Below are 13,888 nucleotides of genomic sequence, written 5' to 3' on the forward strand. Positions count from 1 at the left end.
AGCGTCCTTCAGTTTTGGTTTATCTGAAGTTTCATCATGATTAAGATTAGATTTTGTATCTTTGGCAGGAATATCATAGAAGTGATGATGGGTTCTCATCGCATCCCATCAGCGACACACAGCTTCAGATTGTCCTATTACTAGTTTGGTGATGTTAACTTCAACCCTTTGATGAAAGTGGTGTCTGCCAGACTTTTCCAGTGTAAAAGAATTCTTTTCCCTTTGTAATTAATAAATATTTTGTGAGGAGGTGCTTTGAGACTATGTAAATATCCTATTCCTCATCAAACTTTATATTGGTATGACTCAAGATTCCTGTTTTATTCCCTGAGTTATAATCCATCACAGTTTTGATGGTCAGATTGGCCCAGATTTGGCCGATGGGAACCCCTTCTGTCTGGTTCATATGTCCTTTTGATATGTCCTCATCTTCTTGGAACACTTCCTTACAACAAGATATTCCAGGCTTATCTTGAATGTTCCCTGCCATAGTCCTAGAATCAGCTGTTTTGCTCAGGAGTCGTGGTCACTCTTAGTGGAGAGTTGTGTTTAGAAACAAACTAAACTCATTGCTGTTGGAGTGTTGCTTCTTTCAGTGTACACAGCTGGGAAATACATGTTTGTGTGTAAGTAATAGACACATATGTGTATCCACAGACACATTGACACCTATATTTATTTCTATATCTGTAACACTGAAAATTCTGAGTTTATACTTCTAATAAACTCTGATAACTTCTAATTCTAATCCAGCACTACTGTTCATTCTAGTTTTCTCCCTTTCTCTATTTGTAACTCCCTTATGTGATTGTGAGAAACCTGGCTCCCATCATCCCTAAAATATTTACTTAGTTTAACAATCCCGCTCTATATAACCGGTCTCCCACCTCCCTGGCCCTTGCCTGGACACCCTCCTCACCCTCTTGGTGCTTGCATTCCATGCCAGGCTGTCCCTTTGCTCAGTACCCCACTCTAATACCTCGCTCTGGGCCACCATGCACCCACCCAAGGACCCACGAGTGCCTACCTTGCACAGCCCTACTTTATGGACTGAATTTTCAGGAAGGGGAAGAGGAAAAGTTTTCTGCCTTATTTTTGTGAAGCTATACCATGTTATTGAAGAACGGATATATCCCTAAACAGTTATAATAGTTAATCGGCAATGGTATCTTCACTCCTAACTTTTAAATATCAGTGATCTTAAAACTATTCTAAAATTTAAAAATTATTTTTAAAAAATCAATGAGGAAAAATAAGTAAGAAAAAAATATTATGAAACAAAAGTGGAAATAAATTCTGTAAATCCTTGCATGCCACTTAGGTGCATTAGACCTTGTTGATCGACTGTATGTTAGTGTAGCTGCCCTACTGATGCAGCTCATATAGAGGGGACAAGAAACGAGAGCAGAGTGGAAGCTGACACAGTGTTATTAGCCTTGCTGTTTTGTCTCTTGTGAAATGTAGAAATAAAACAGTTTCAGGGATTCCCACTACTATTATCATAAAATGACTATCAAGTGTAGAATTTTGAGTGACTTTTTCTGTACCTTCATGTTGTTCATGGTACACTCATTGCCTAGCACAGTTGCTGGCACAAGTAGGACTCCGTAATATCTTGTTGCATAAATTTATTAGATGACTGCTGGTCCAGAGGAGGTAAAGCTATTGTAAAAGGAGATGAGAAAAGAGAAACATTAAAGCAGACTCTGAGGTAGAAGGGCCAAGAAACACAGGCAGGAATAGAGAAGGTGACAGGTGCTGATATGTTTAGGATAAAATAAACATATCATGATGCATCTTTAGATACAAGAGATCTGAAGATGAATTTTTTGTGTGTGTCACAAACAGCTCTGCCCCTGGGGTCAAGTTTTCTAAGAACTCAGGGTTTTTCTGTAGACATATGTCTTTTGCTCATACTACTTAAAATGAACACTTGCTTCCAGAGGGTTGAATGAGCTTTTATAGAGGGAAATGGAACTCTTAAAGAAAAAAGAAAAGGAAAGAAAGAAACCTCATTAAACTGTTTAGCACCAGGACCCCTGCAGGAAAAAGGCTGATCTGTGTTAGGTACCGGGTTCTCTGTAGGAACACTGTCTGTTTCTTGATATGGGATTAATCCAAACAAGCTTCCAACAATTTTTTTTTTTTTTGTCTAAAATTGTATTATTAAGTTTATTGTTTGCCAGGGATTGTTCTGATTGCACATTTTACACTCCTAGGAAGGCACTGCAGCACATGCCTCCACTTTCCCTCTCACCAGGATCTACAGATTTCTCAACTTTCCTGTCTCCCAACGTTCTGGAAGAAGTGGACAGCTTCCTCATAAGGATAACTAGGTAAAATTAAGGTTGATAAGGTTGATAAGAGCTGGTGGGGGATAAAGGGCATATGTGCTTGATGAGTCTTTTTTGTTTTTTTTAATTTTAAAATCTTTTAAAGATTTTTTTTTTTTAAAGAATCATTTGTAGTGACTGAAGAGAAAGTGAAATAACGGTGTACCCGTGTAAACTCCATGATCTAGCAGTACACCTGCCCTCAGGAGTTGGGGGTGGGTGTGGAGTAATCCTCAGATTCAGCTAGAGCAGGGGTCTCAAAGTCCGGAATGCAAAGCCTTTCAGTTCCCTCACATCCCCAGCCCAGCACCTGCTGTCTCCATGAAGAGGTCTAACAAGCCTGATTGTCCATAGACCTGGGAAAGGACACCCTGCTAGCTGTTTGAGGGGTCGCGTAGTGTGGGGACACTCAGCTCTGTCATAGTGAGCCCTGTTAGAGTACAAACCAGGCCCTGAGCCATCTAGACAGGGTTTTGTTTTGTTTTTTCTCTTTTTTGGCACACCACATGGCATGTGGGGATCCTCATTCCCCAACCAGGGATCAGACCCACGCCACTGGCAGTGGAAGCACAGAGTCCTAACCACTGGACCACCAGGGAAGTCCCCATCTAGACAGGTTTAAAAGTTTCAGTGTAGTATGTTTAAAAAAGCAGATGTGATGTGGCATAGATCTAAAATACGTTATTGGTGTTTGAAGGAATAAGCCCTTAACACTCTGGCCAAGCCAGATTATTACCTGAGGCTTCTTCATAGCAGGGGCTTATTGCAACAGCCTATTTAATTTTGGTTTGTAAAGTTTGACTTACTAAAGTTGATAGCATTATTTAATACTTATAGGTGAAGGTTACAGAAGTGAAGATTTAATTTCCTGGTCCTCTGGGTTGATTTAGTTTTTCTTTAGGCTGTCTTAAGGATTTTGAAAAAGTATTTCTGGTAAACAGAGAAAGCATATGGCAGGTTGATTTTGCTTATGTCATCAGTTACACAGAGTTCGAGCTACCTGGATTTTCTCATAGTTTTAAGAAGTGAAGTGTTTTTTGTTCTTTGTTTATAGCTGCTCTTCTACTCCAGAGGTGGAGCTGACTCTTCTGGCTTTTGCACTAGCAAGAGGGAGTGTTGCCAAAGTGCTGAGCTCTCTGTGTGCTGTCACTGACCACCTGGACACACACTATGATGCCTCATCCCTCATCTCATCCATGGCATCAGTCAGGCAGAACCTGCTCCTTAAATATGGTAAATGACCTCGGCATGATGCACACGTCATAAAACCGTCACCAACGTGGAATTTCCTGACATCTTCTTATCTTTTTGTGTAGTTTATGGGCTCGGTCGTTGTAGTTATACAATGATTTCTGGAAGAGTGTATCTTCTTTGGGGTTGGTAGGGAGAAGGGAGATGTTGGTTCATTTATGGATGCATTAGCAGAAGAGGACCTGAGTGTTCACTACGCTGTACTCCCAGGATTTACTGGCCTAATCACTTAGGCTTGGTGGCCATTTGAACACAGCCATCTTTGATAAAGTATGGGAGTGTCTCATGGTGTAGGTCAAGAGGTTGGGAAGTTAGAGTACCTCTCATCTGGAGGAGGGAGGAAACCACCCCAGACCCAGAGCAAAGGATCCTTGTCCTGGAATCCATCCCTCTGCATCCTTGTGATAGTTTATAGCTGATTGGGACAACATATATGGTCATACATACATGCCTGCCATCACTTTCCCCTCCTGGGCCCAATGGCAGTCCATCTTAGCACTTTTCTACTGACTGGGGGTGGGGCCTCCTAATCCTTCACAACACAGGAGTTGATGACTGCAGTGGACATGTGCTATCCTGGCCTCTAGTGCTTAAGTTTCTGTCCACAAGTACAGTATTGGATCCCATCCTCTTCAGTAATAGAGGCAATACTGTGATATTTCCTCGTGATATTTGTACCTTTGCCTTAATATCACTTTATAATAATGTATTTTATGTTTAATTTTTTAAGTCTGACAATCGATGTCTTGTAAATCCAGTCCCTCCCCAATTTTGGAAAGGTCATTTTTTTGGAGGGGTAGGGGCCCGTAGAAGGCACAGCCAAATGGGAGGGATATGTAGTGTCTGGAAAATATTCTTCAGAAAGGTTTTTGATTCAGTTTAGCAGTTATTTGAGCAGGGAGCACGGGATGGAGGAGGAATGTTCATTATTGATAATGTTCTAGTTCTGGGTTGGGTTATAGGTTAATAGGGTTATAAGGTTTTCATTATATTAAAAGAAAAAGAAAAGTTTTCAGATCATTATAGCAAAAGTTGATTTTTATAATTTTGAAAACTTTCAAAATTTGCCTGGAGATGTTTTAAAGAAACAAGACCCAGAATGCTAAGACATTATTTATATATTTAAATGCAATTACAATAAAATTAATTATTGGCTCCAAAACAGTGTCTTAGGAATTCCTCCCTTCCCCCCACTCAACACACAAATATGTTGAGCCTGTGCTATTAATCTATGTCTTATAATGTGCTTTGTTTCCAACTAGTGGTTATTCTAGAATGATTCTCCTCAGAATTACTTAGGGACATAAGCTGTACTTTGTTTCTTTCAGGAAAGCAGAAAAGGATGGTGTCAACTTTTGTCTAATATTACTTCCTATTTTAGCTTTTAAATGGGTAGATTTTTACTGAGCAGTCTGGGTGTCCACAGGCTCTCCATTTGCACTGATGAGCGTTCTAGTTTTCATTTTTTTCATAGTGCTAGCTTCAGGCTGTCTCTTTCTCTCTTTCTTTTCTTTGATCAGGTAAACCCCTGCAGTTGACTCTTCAGGCCTGTGATGTCAAGGGAAAAGAAGAGAAGTCAGGACCTGAAAACCTCCTTGTTGAGCCATGGACGAGGGACGGTGAGTGGTGGACCTGTCGGGTTTTAGTGAGTCGAAAGGGCCATGGTGCTCACTAGAGGCTGTGTGAAACCGCACTGTGGTCTTCGAAACTTTCAAGATATGCAGTCTTTGCTGCAATGTCCTTCAGTTCGCTTCAGTGGTTCCTGAACCATTTGCATGATTTCTTTACTACAGCGTTGCCACCTGCTACGTGTGAGTCACCTGTGACAACTTAAAAGTACCTGAGAGCCTTCAGTTTTGAAAAGCAAAGACTTCTCCTCTTGGAATATAAAAAGTTACCATTTTTAAGTTCAGATTGTCTTTCTGTTGTGTTATCTCATAGTATTGAGACACTCAGTGGATCAGTAGCACTTAGTGCTAAAAACGTAGCTTAAGATGAGGGTGTTTCTCCATATGGCTGCTCTGGTATTTGAAGTGTCTGGAAGGAAGCCTCACTGCTTCCCTGGCATCAGCATGGTGATTGCTGATGTGCTCCTCAGCACTGTGGCTCTTTTCCTCATCCAGGGAGTGTTTTGAGTCTCTTCCTCATCCGTCTTGTTGGCCAGCTGGTTAGTCTCCTGCACATGTCCCCTTCTACTCACTATACTGCTTTGAATATTGCCAGTTCAGAAAAGGACGTGGAATGTTCCAGTAGTTATCAAACATTGAAAGGAACTGGCCTTACCACTTTGGACTCGGTTTCCCCTTGGCTTTCCTCACAGCAGAACAGACCTTGTGCATTCTCAGTAGTCGCCTCCTCTCTGTTCTGTTTCCTGTGGTCATTAGCACCAGTGGAGTAAAGACACCTGGGAAAACGTGCCTCACCAGTCCCACCTCCTCCTGGTGGTCTTCTTAAGCCGTGACTACCACATGAGACAGGCTTCCTACAGTCCTCGCTGAGCAGCTCAGCCTCTGCAGACAAATTTCCTCCCCCACATTCATCTCCTGCCACCCTGAAGGCCACCGCAGACCGCCCAGTCACCTGCCGTCCAAAGTGGGGTTGGGAGGAGGTGGTGGCAGCTCTTTGCCCGTTTCCCCCTCCCCACACTCAGGAAAGCAAGACCACTCTACCAAAGGCCCTCTGCAGTTTTCCTTTGCTCTCTGAAGAATTGGGATTTTTGTCTCTGGAGTATGTAAGGCAGAATCTTCTTAAAACCAGTGTATGGATTTTTTTTTCATACTCTCATCATCATCTACTGAAAGGCCTCTCTTATTTTATCTTACTCTTTTAAACTTGTATAACAATTTCAAATTGTCTCCATCTAGTCTTTCTTTTTAAAGACTGTATTTTCTAAGAGCAGTTTTAGGTTTACGACAAAACTGGAAGGAGGTACAGAGATTTCCCATATGCCCCCTGTCCCACACATGCAGAGCCTCTGTTATCCACATCACTCACCAGAGTGGTACATTTTTACGAAGAGTGAACCTACATTGACACATCATAATCGCCTGAAGTCCATAGCTTACTTTAGGCTTCACTCTTGATGTCTTCCATTCTGTGGATTTGAACAAATGTATAATGACCTATATCCATTATTATAATACCATACAGGGTGTTTTCATTGTCCTTAAAATCAGCCTGGATTTTTAACACCATTCTAAGTCTGAAAGCACCACAGCTTTTTCTGTAGCTATTGAAATGCATTTGCCAGCTCTTCTGCCTGGTCTGATTTGAATAGTTTGTTACTCTCCCGGTGTCTTATCCATCCCCCTCTCCTCCCTGCCTTCCACCTAACCTTGCATGGATAAATTGCATAAACTAGTTGTAGTGTGTGGATTTGTTACTTTCGTTGTGTTTCTGATGAGCACCCAGGTGGGATGTGACTGGGTGTGGGGAGGAGCCTTGGTTTCCCCTGGTTTCTCCCTCCACAACCGTCACTGTCTGTTTCTTGCAACTCAGGTTAGGATTCCGTCCTCTACAAAAAAATGAACCTAACGAGACAGGGAGGACAGAGGAAAGTCCTCACAGCCAGAACTGTGGGGTTTTGAGGAATGATTTGTTTCTTCCCCTTATGGGGGCGAAAGCTCTTTTTCACTGCTACCTTTCAAGTTCCCCAGCTGCTGGGAAACACTGGACGTTCCCCCTTGCTGCACAGAGTGCCCGGAGAACCCGAACGTGGACACTCCGAGGGCTGACCTCCCGTGAATCACAGCCACGGGTCTGGCATTTTAAAGGAGTGCAGGCTGCTGCCAGTAGAACTGAAGGAGTAGGGTTATTGAATTCTTTACGTTTGAGATTGGTTATTTTCTTCCTGTCATTTTAAGAGAATAAATTGGGCAGGAGGGGCATGGTGTCCAAACAGTTGTAGCTTTAAAATATTATAGTTAGACTTATCAGCTGTTTTTTTACCAAGAAAAGGAAGCACAGAGGTTTTATTTATTTACTTTTTAAGCTTTATTTGTTTAACGTATGTATTTATTTGTGCCTTAAAAAAATTGATGGCAATGTTATTTTAAAAGAGTGTGATTCTTTTGACTTAAATTATTACTTCAGCTACTTTGAGACTAATGAAAACTGGCAGCTACTCCCAGGCAGCATTTCGGCCTTTACAGTAGATTTGATTAGTTAGAGGCATCCAGACCTCCAGGAAAGGTGACAGTTCAATAAGTGGGATAGTTTTTAGTATTACTGTTAGTAGAATTGTGTGAATTTCTGGCCGTATGGCTTCTTAAAATTGTCTGTAGAATTACTATTTGATAGCATTAGATCAATAATAGCTTCTCCCTGTGATTTAGTAAAGGTTCCTTTGGATTTAATTTTCTTGGTTTTGGTGATAAATAATGCATATTATTTAAATCTCTTAGGGAGATTTAACTTCACAAATTTTTGTTTTATTGAACTCAGTGTAATGAAATAAGCATGAAATTGGTTTTAGTCTTTTCATCTTGATAAGGCAGAGTGGTTGAAAGCAGTTCGTGGTTTCGGGAAGAATGGGTGGTCAGGCTCATTTGAGTAAGTGTAAGTTATATAATTTACAGAGGTTGGAAAGAGAAAAGCAGCCTTGGATTTAACAGACCTTTTTGTAAATTTTTAAAGGATAATTAACAACAGCAAAAAAGGTGAACCACAACTCTCATACAAATATAAAATGAAGACGTCAGTCTTTTTATTTATCCCATTAATTACTGAGGGAACCAGTAAGATGTTACAAGCAGGTCAAAGGAGAACTCATTAATACACGTAGACCAGTAAGAATGCTGACATGAATCTACAGATGGTTGCAAAATTGGTCAGTCTTCATAAGGAATAATCAGCTATGTTCCTATAGACACAATTTTTATTTCTGTGGCCAAGAATCTTTTGCATTACTGTTATTATTCTACAGTTTACTCTACAATTTACAGAGTTGTAAAATAGTTCAGAGACAAAGAAAGTTCTCTTTGGGAGATGACCCAAAGAGTGCACTGAACAAACACCCAGCATTCTCTTCTTGCCCATTTCAAAGACTTTTACAGTCTTTCCTGACAGAGTATTCAAGAAACTATCTAATTCCTCTCTCAGCCTTTAAGCCTGCTTGCTTCTAACAGCCCAGCCAAACATCAGTCATGGTTTCAGGAATGGTTCAGAAAGGTGATTGATTGTCCAGTCTTTTGTCTCTTTGAATTAAAGTCACAGTCTTTATCAACTTTTTATTTCTTTATCGTTACCTCAGAGCCGAGCGGCCTGTATAGTTGAAAAGATAGTGCTCTGACCAAGTTATACCTGGACCATGTTCTGTTACCTCGATGTCTATCGGGGGGTTGCTTCTGCCCAGACGGGAATTCTTTTTCTCATTTTCTTCTTTCTTTTTCTAATTTTTATGAGAGAACCAGATAGACTAGATGCCCTCTGCCTCAAAGGATATGCTTTGGTTTTGTTGGTCTTAGTTCTTAGGGTTATTACAGATGCCTCAGTCATCCTAACTTTAGTTTTTCTTTTTTGTAGGTTTTCTCACAGAGACTGGAAAAACCAGAGCAAGTACTATTTTTTCTACAGGAACTGAATCTGCCTTCCAAGTTACTCATATCAGAATTATGGTAATTCTTATGCTGCCTTCTTTAGGAAATGTTACTACTGTTTTTAAAAATACGATTGTACTTCGGAGGTCCATGTCACTGGTTTTTCATTGAACATTTAGTGATTATTTATTCTGTGTCAGGCCTGTAGCAAAGGGCAAGGGCACAAAGATGAATAGATTGTTAAGTCTGTAGATGGTGTGAGTATAAGGATCAAGAAAAGTAAGGAATCATTTCTTGGGAAGCAGCTTTCTTACTTTTCCAGGACTTAATGTATTTTAAATCGCATTTTGTTGGTTTGATTTTTGCGTTAAGCTATTTGAATTTGACCATATTATTTGGGAACAAAATGGCCACAGAACTTTGGTCCCTTTGTTGTACTTTATTTAGATCTCTATTTCCAGGTTCGACGTGGTGGCATTGGTGCCCAGTGTGGGTTGGTGTTTGCCTATAATTCATCTTCTGATAAATTTCATGCAGAAGAACACTTCAAAAGGTTTGAAAAATATGACAAATGGAAGCTTCAGGAATTCAGGCAATTTGTAAAAAGCAGGTAAGGAACAGAATAAAAATCTTTATCGTTAATAAGATTGTATACATTCTCTTATTGGTGAAATACGTTTTCTCTATAGAAAAGTTGCCACTAACCCATCTTCAGTGGCCATGAGCATTCATTGCTTTCTGGCAGCACATGTGAAGACATATATTTTAATTTGTTCATAGTCTCTTACTCGGTCCCTTCTGTGACCAGGTGTACACATCTTCAAAATGGTTGGGTAATAATACATGCCTGAATTGTGGGCAGCCTGAGGTCTCTAGTCTTATCTAGCCACTGGAAAATTTACCCAGGCCCCAGCTTCCCTCCTCCTATTTTTGTGTTTTTACTGAAAGTATTTATTAAGCACCTTCGATGTGCTAGGCCTGAAGCTAGGTACTGAAGATACCGTAATGAGCAGATTGGCCTGTTCCCTGCTCTATGGAGCCTACTGTTTAGCTCAGAAGACAGATGATAAAGCCTACAGTGTCACAGTACTATAAATGCGAGGTGGGTAGGAGGGATAAGGTGCTCTGAGAGCATATGGCAGAGCACCTGACCTGATCAGGGAAGGCTTCCTGGTGGAGTGTTGAATATGGATGAGCTAAAGCTAATTAACTACTTGAAGAAGTGGAAGGAGAGTGTCCTGAGCAAAGAGCAGAGCACAGTTGAGAACTCAGGTGGGGTCTGGCGTACACAGGGGACTGACGAGCCCCGCGTCGCTGAGGTGTGCTGTGAGTTGGAGAGTGGGGAGAGGTGAAGCTGGAGAGCTAGGAAAGGGTCAGGTCGTTGAAGGCCCTTTTGTCTCTGTTTCAGGGTTTAGACTTTATCTTGAAAGCCATGGGGGCAGGGGAAGGGAGCAGGGTGGAGTGTGTTGCTGAGGAGCTTCAAGAAGAACGAGGAGAGGTCGCATTTGTGGTTTGGAAGTGCTGCTCTGGAGCCTGCTGTGTGAGGTGGGCTGGAGGAGAGCGAGCGGGGAGGCCAGATGAAATGGGGGGAGGCTGCCACAGTCCCCTGGGAAGCCAGAGTGGGTACCCTCAGCTACCATGGAGCCGTGGACAGATGTGGACGATTGAAGAGATGGCTGGAAAGTAGAAGCGGCAGGACCTGCTGAGTGACTGATGTACAGCAGGAGGGAGAAGGGGGCTTAGGCATCAGTGAGTCCTGGATTTTTGGCTCGCCAGAGGGGACATTGGTAGCGCCTTTTTCTGAGACAGAAAATACCTCGGGGAAAACAGGTTTGTGAGAAGATGATGCGCTCAGTTTTGGTCCTGTAGGATTTGAGGTTCTAGGAAGCCTCTGAGATATCCCACAGCTAGTTGGGTAAACAGGTCAGCAACCTGGAAGAGATGTTGTCCTGAAGGCAGAGATAGGAGAGACATTTGGTGATAGGTTTTTTTTTTTTTTTTTTTTTGCGGTACACGGGCCTCTCACTGCTGTGGCCTCTCCCGTTGCGGAGCACAGGCTCCGGACGCGCAGGCTCAGCGGCCACGGCTCACGGGCCCAGCTGCTCCGCGGCATGTGGGATCTTCCTGGGCCAGGGCACGAACCCGTGTCCCCTGCATCGGCAGGCAGACTCTCAACCACTGCGCCACTAGGGTAGCCCTCGTTGATAGTTTAAAATTAGAAGAATTAGAAGAGATCATTCTGGCGGAGTATGTGGGCTGGGAAGAAAGAACAGAGACCTTAGGTCAACATGCTGAGAGGCACTAGCATTTATGGGGCGGCAGAGAAAGGGAGGCTGAGGAAAACAGCCAGAGAAACAGCAGGGAAGCCAGGAAAGTGTCCTCATGAAGCCAGGGGAAAATCATGGTTAAAGAGGTAGGGAGTGGGCAATGGTGTTGGATGTTACCCTGGAGTCGGTGAGGTAAGTCTAGAAGGGGACTTGTTGGATTTAGCCACAGATGTCGTTGGTGACCTCTTGGACAGTGTTACCTCCCTTATTACTAGTAGCAAGTTAAAACTCATGCAGCTGAGCCCAAGACTTGCCCTTTTTGCTCCTGTATTTCACAGGTAGTGGGGTGCTGGAGTTTTTACTATCACTGAGTACTGTACTACTAGGCTTTCATGTACATATGAACCACCAATAATTGTGTGAAAATGCGGATTCTGAATCAGTGGTTCTGCCTGGGGCCTGAGACCTTCATTTCTAACAAGCTCCCCAGCGACTCTGATGCTCCCCGACCACGGATCACACGTGGAATAGCAAGGATCTAGAATAACTTCCTCTCTCTGCTAGACTTCCTTTGGTGGCATCCCTGACAAAGGGTCACTCAGCCTCCCGAGAATATCCTTAATGATGGAGAACTCACTGCACTTCAGTAACATATTCCATGTTTATTGAAATCTACACTTGTAATTTCAACTCTGTGGTCTTAATTTCAGCCCTCTAAATGAATTGAAACAGATCTCTCTCCCATCATGCATACATGCATTTTTAAAAGATGCTTTTCTTTTTAAACAATAACTAGAGATACACTTGTTTTTAGTAGCTGTGTCCCACTCCTGGGACATACTAATATAGGTTTTTTTTTCCCCCTAAACCTGCTGTCAAACAAGATCTTTCACATCTTATATAGGATGATTTTTTTTTTTTTTTTTGCGGTACGCGGGCCTCTCACTGTTGCTCCCGTTGCGGAGCACAGGCTCCGGACGCACAGGCTCAGCGGCCATGGCTCACGGGCCTAGCCGCCCCGCGGCACATGGGATCTTCCCGGACTGGGGCACAAACCCATGTCCCCTGCGTCGGCAGGTGGACTCTCAACCACTGCGCCACCAGGGAAGCCCTAGGATGATTTTTTTTTGGAACCTAAATGCAGGCTTATTCGCTAGTCCCTTGTTGATTTTAGCTCCTGGTTCCAGCCTGAACTACTCTGAAATCCTGATTTGCTTGGGCTATATGTTATCAGTCCCTCTCCAGTTTGGAGGTCAAAATGGTAATAGACATGTGTCTGTCTGCTTGCCTTTTTTTTTTGTCTGCCCTCTGGTCAGACATCGGTCAGTCAGCACACTCTGGGACCAGCTGTTTGGTTGCTGTACATATTTAAGAGGACTGATACTTAGCTCTGTTTTCTCCACCCTGCCTGTGAGTTGGTGTAGTGAGCAAGGTTGCTTCTCCCCACTCTCTGACATCCTGCCAGCTCTCTGTATCTCAAGGATTTTCTTGATGACTCCCAAAGGGTGAATTGAAAAATCCTCAAACACACCATATTGATGAAAGTCATTGGCGTGGTTTTGGGCTAAGACGGCATACCACCTGTCCCATTGGTTTTAGGGTTAACTATATCATGAAAGGTTTATGCTATGAAAGACTTAACGGGAAGAAGAGAACATTTTTTTCTCTCTGTTACAGAACCTACTCTGGGTCCTTTGTCTTTTTCTTCTTGCTGTTTTCTTCTTGTAAATTCCTGTGTTTGCTTATCTTATCCATACAGAATACCCATGTGTTGGCTAGCTTGTTAGCCGTTAGTATCACAGACTAAGTAGTTTAAAGTTTTAGGAATATTACTTGAAAAGACTGCCATTTTCTCCTTCTCAGTTATTTAATTCCTAAAAAGGAAGTACCATTCAAGTATCCAATTTTAAAAAGAAACAGGGGCTTCCCTGGTGGCGCAGTGGTTAAGAATCTGCCTGCTAACACAGGGGACACGGGTTCGAGCCCTGGTCCGGGAAGATCCTACCTTCTACGGAGCAGCTAAGCCTGTGTGCCACAACTACTGAGCCTGCACTCTAGAGCCCGCGAACCACAACTGCTGAGCCCACGTGCCACAACTACTGAAGCCTGCGTGCCTAGAGTCTGTGCTCCACAACAGGAGAAGCCAATGCAATGAGAAGCCCGCGCACCGCAACAAACAGTAGCCCCTGCTTGCCGCAACTAGAGAAAATCCGTGCCCAGCAACGAAGACCCAACGTAGCCAAAAATAAATAAATAAAATAAATTTAAAAAAAAAAGAAAGAAAGAAATGGCACACAGTTGTCCTTCTTCAGCCTTTGTGTTGAAATGCTTCCCTGGAAGGACTTCTTAAGAAATAGGGAAAAATCCTGAGGCCTGTGAAGGCTGAAGTTTTCCTTTTTTGGAGCTCCAGGATCTGAAAGCTCCTCAGCTTTTACCCTTCAGTTGTTGCAGTTGTGAATCTCAGGCTGGTTGTACCTACGTTAGCCAGACCTAGGGAAAG

At 42.7% G+C, this 13,888-nt stretch overlaps 1 protein-coding gene and 1 pseudogene across 1 annotated transcript in view; both read left to right on the forward strand.

Moving 5' to 3' along the window:
• Positions 1-13,888, forward strand: part of ZZEF1 (zinc finger ZZ-type and EF-hand domain containing 1) — a 113,575-nt gene that overhangs the window by 29,020 nt on the left and 70,667 nt on the right. Inside the window, exons 8-12 of the mRNA XM_007454251.1 lie at positions 2,220-2,336; positions 3,388-3,566; positions 5,105-5,203; positions 9,108-9,199; positions 9,583-9,731. Of these exons, the coding sequence (XP_007454313.1) occupies positions 2,220-2,336; positions 3,388-3,566; positions 5,105-5,203; positions 9,108-9,199; positions 9,583-9,731 (636 nt within the window). The remainder of the gene's footprint in view (positions 1-2,219; positions 2,337-3,387; positions 3,567-5,104; positions 5,204-9,107; positions 9,200-9,582; positions 9,732-13,888) is intronic.
• On the forward strand, positions 5,597-7,318 carry LOC103069460 (etoposide-induced protein 2.4 homolog pseudogene; annotated as a pseudogene).

Source organism: Lipotes vexillifer, unplaced genomic scaffold (genome assembly GCF_000442215.2).
Source record: "Lipotes vexillifer unplaced genomic scaffold, Lipotes_vexillifer_v1.1 scaffold680, whole genome shotgun sequence".
Taxonomy (NCBI): domain Eukaryota; kingdom Metazoa; phylum Chordata; class Mammalia; order Artiodactyla; family Lipotidae; genus Lipotes; species Lipotes vexillifer.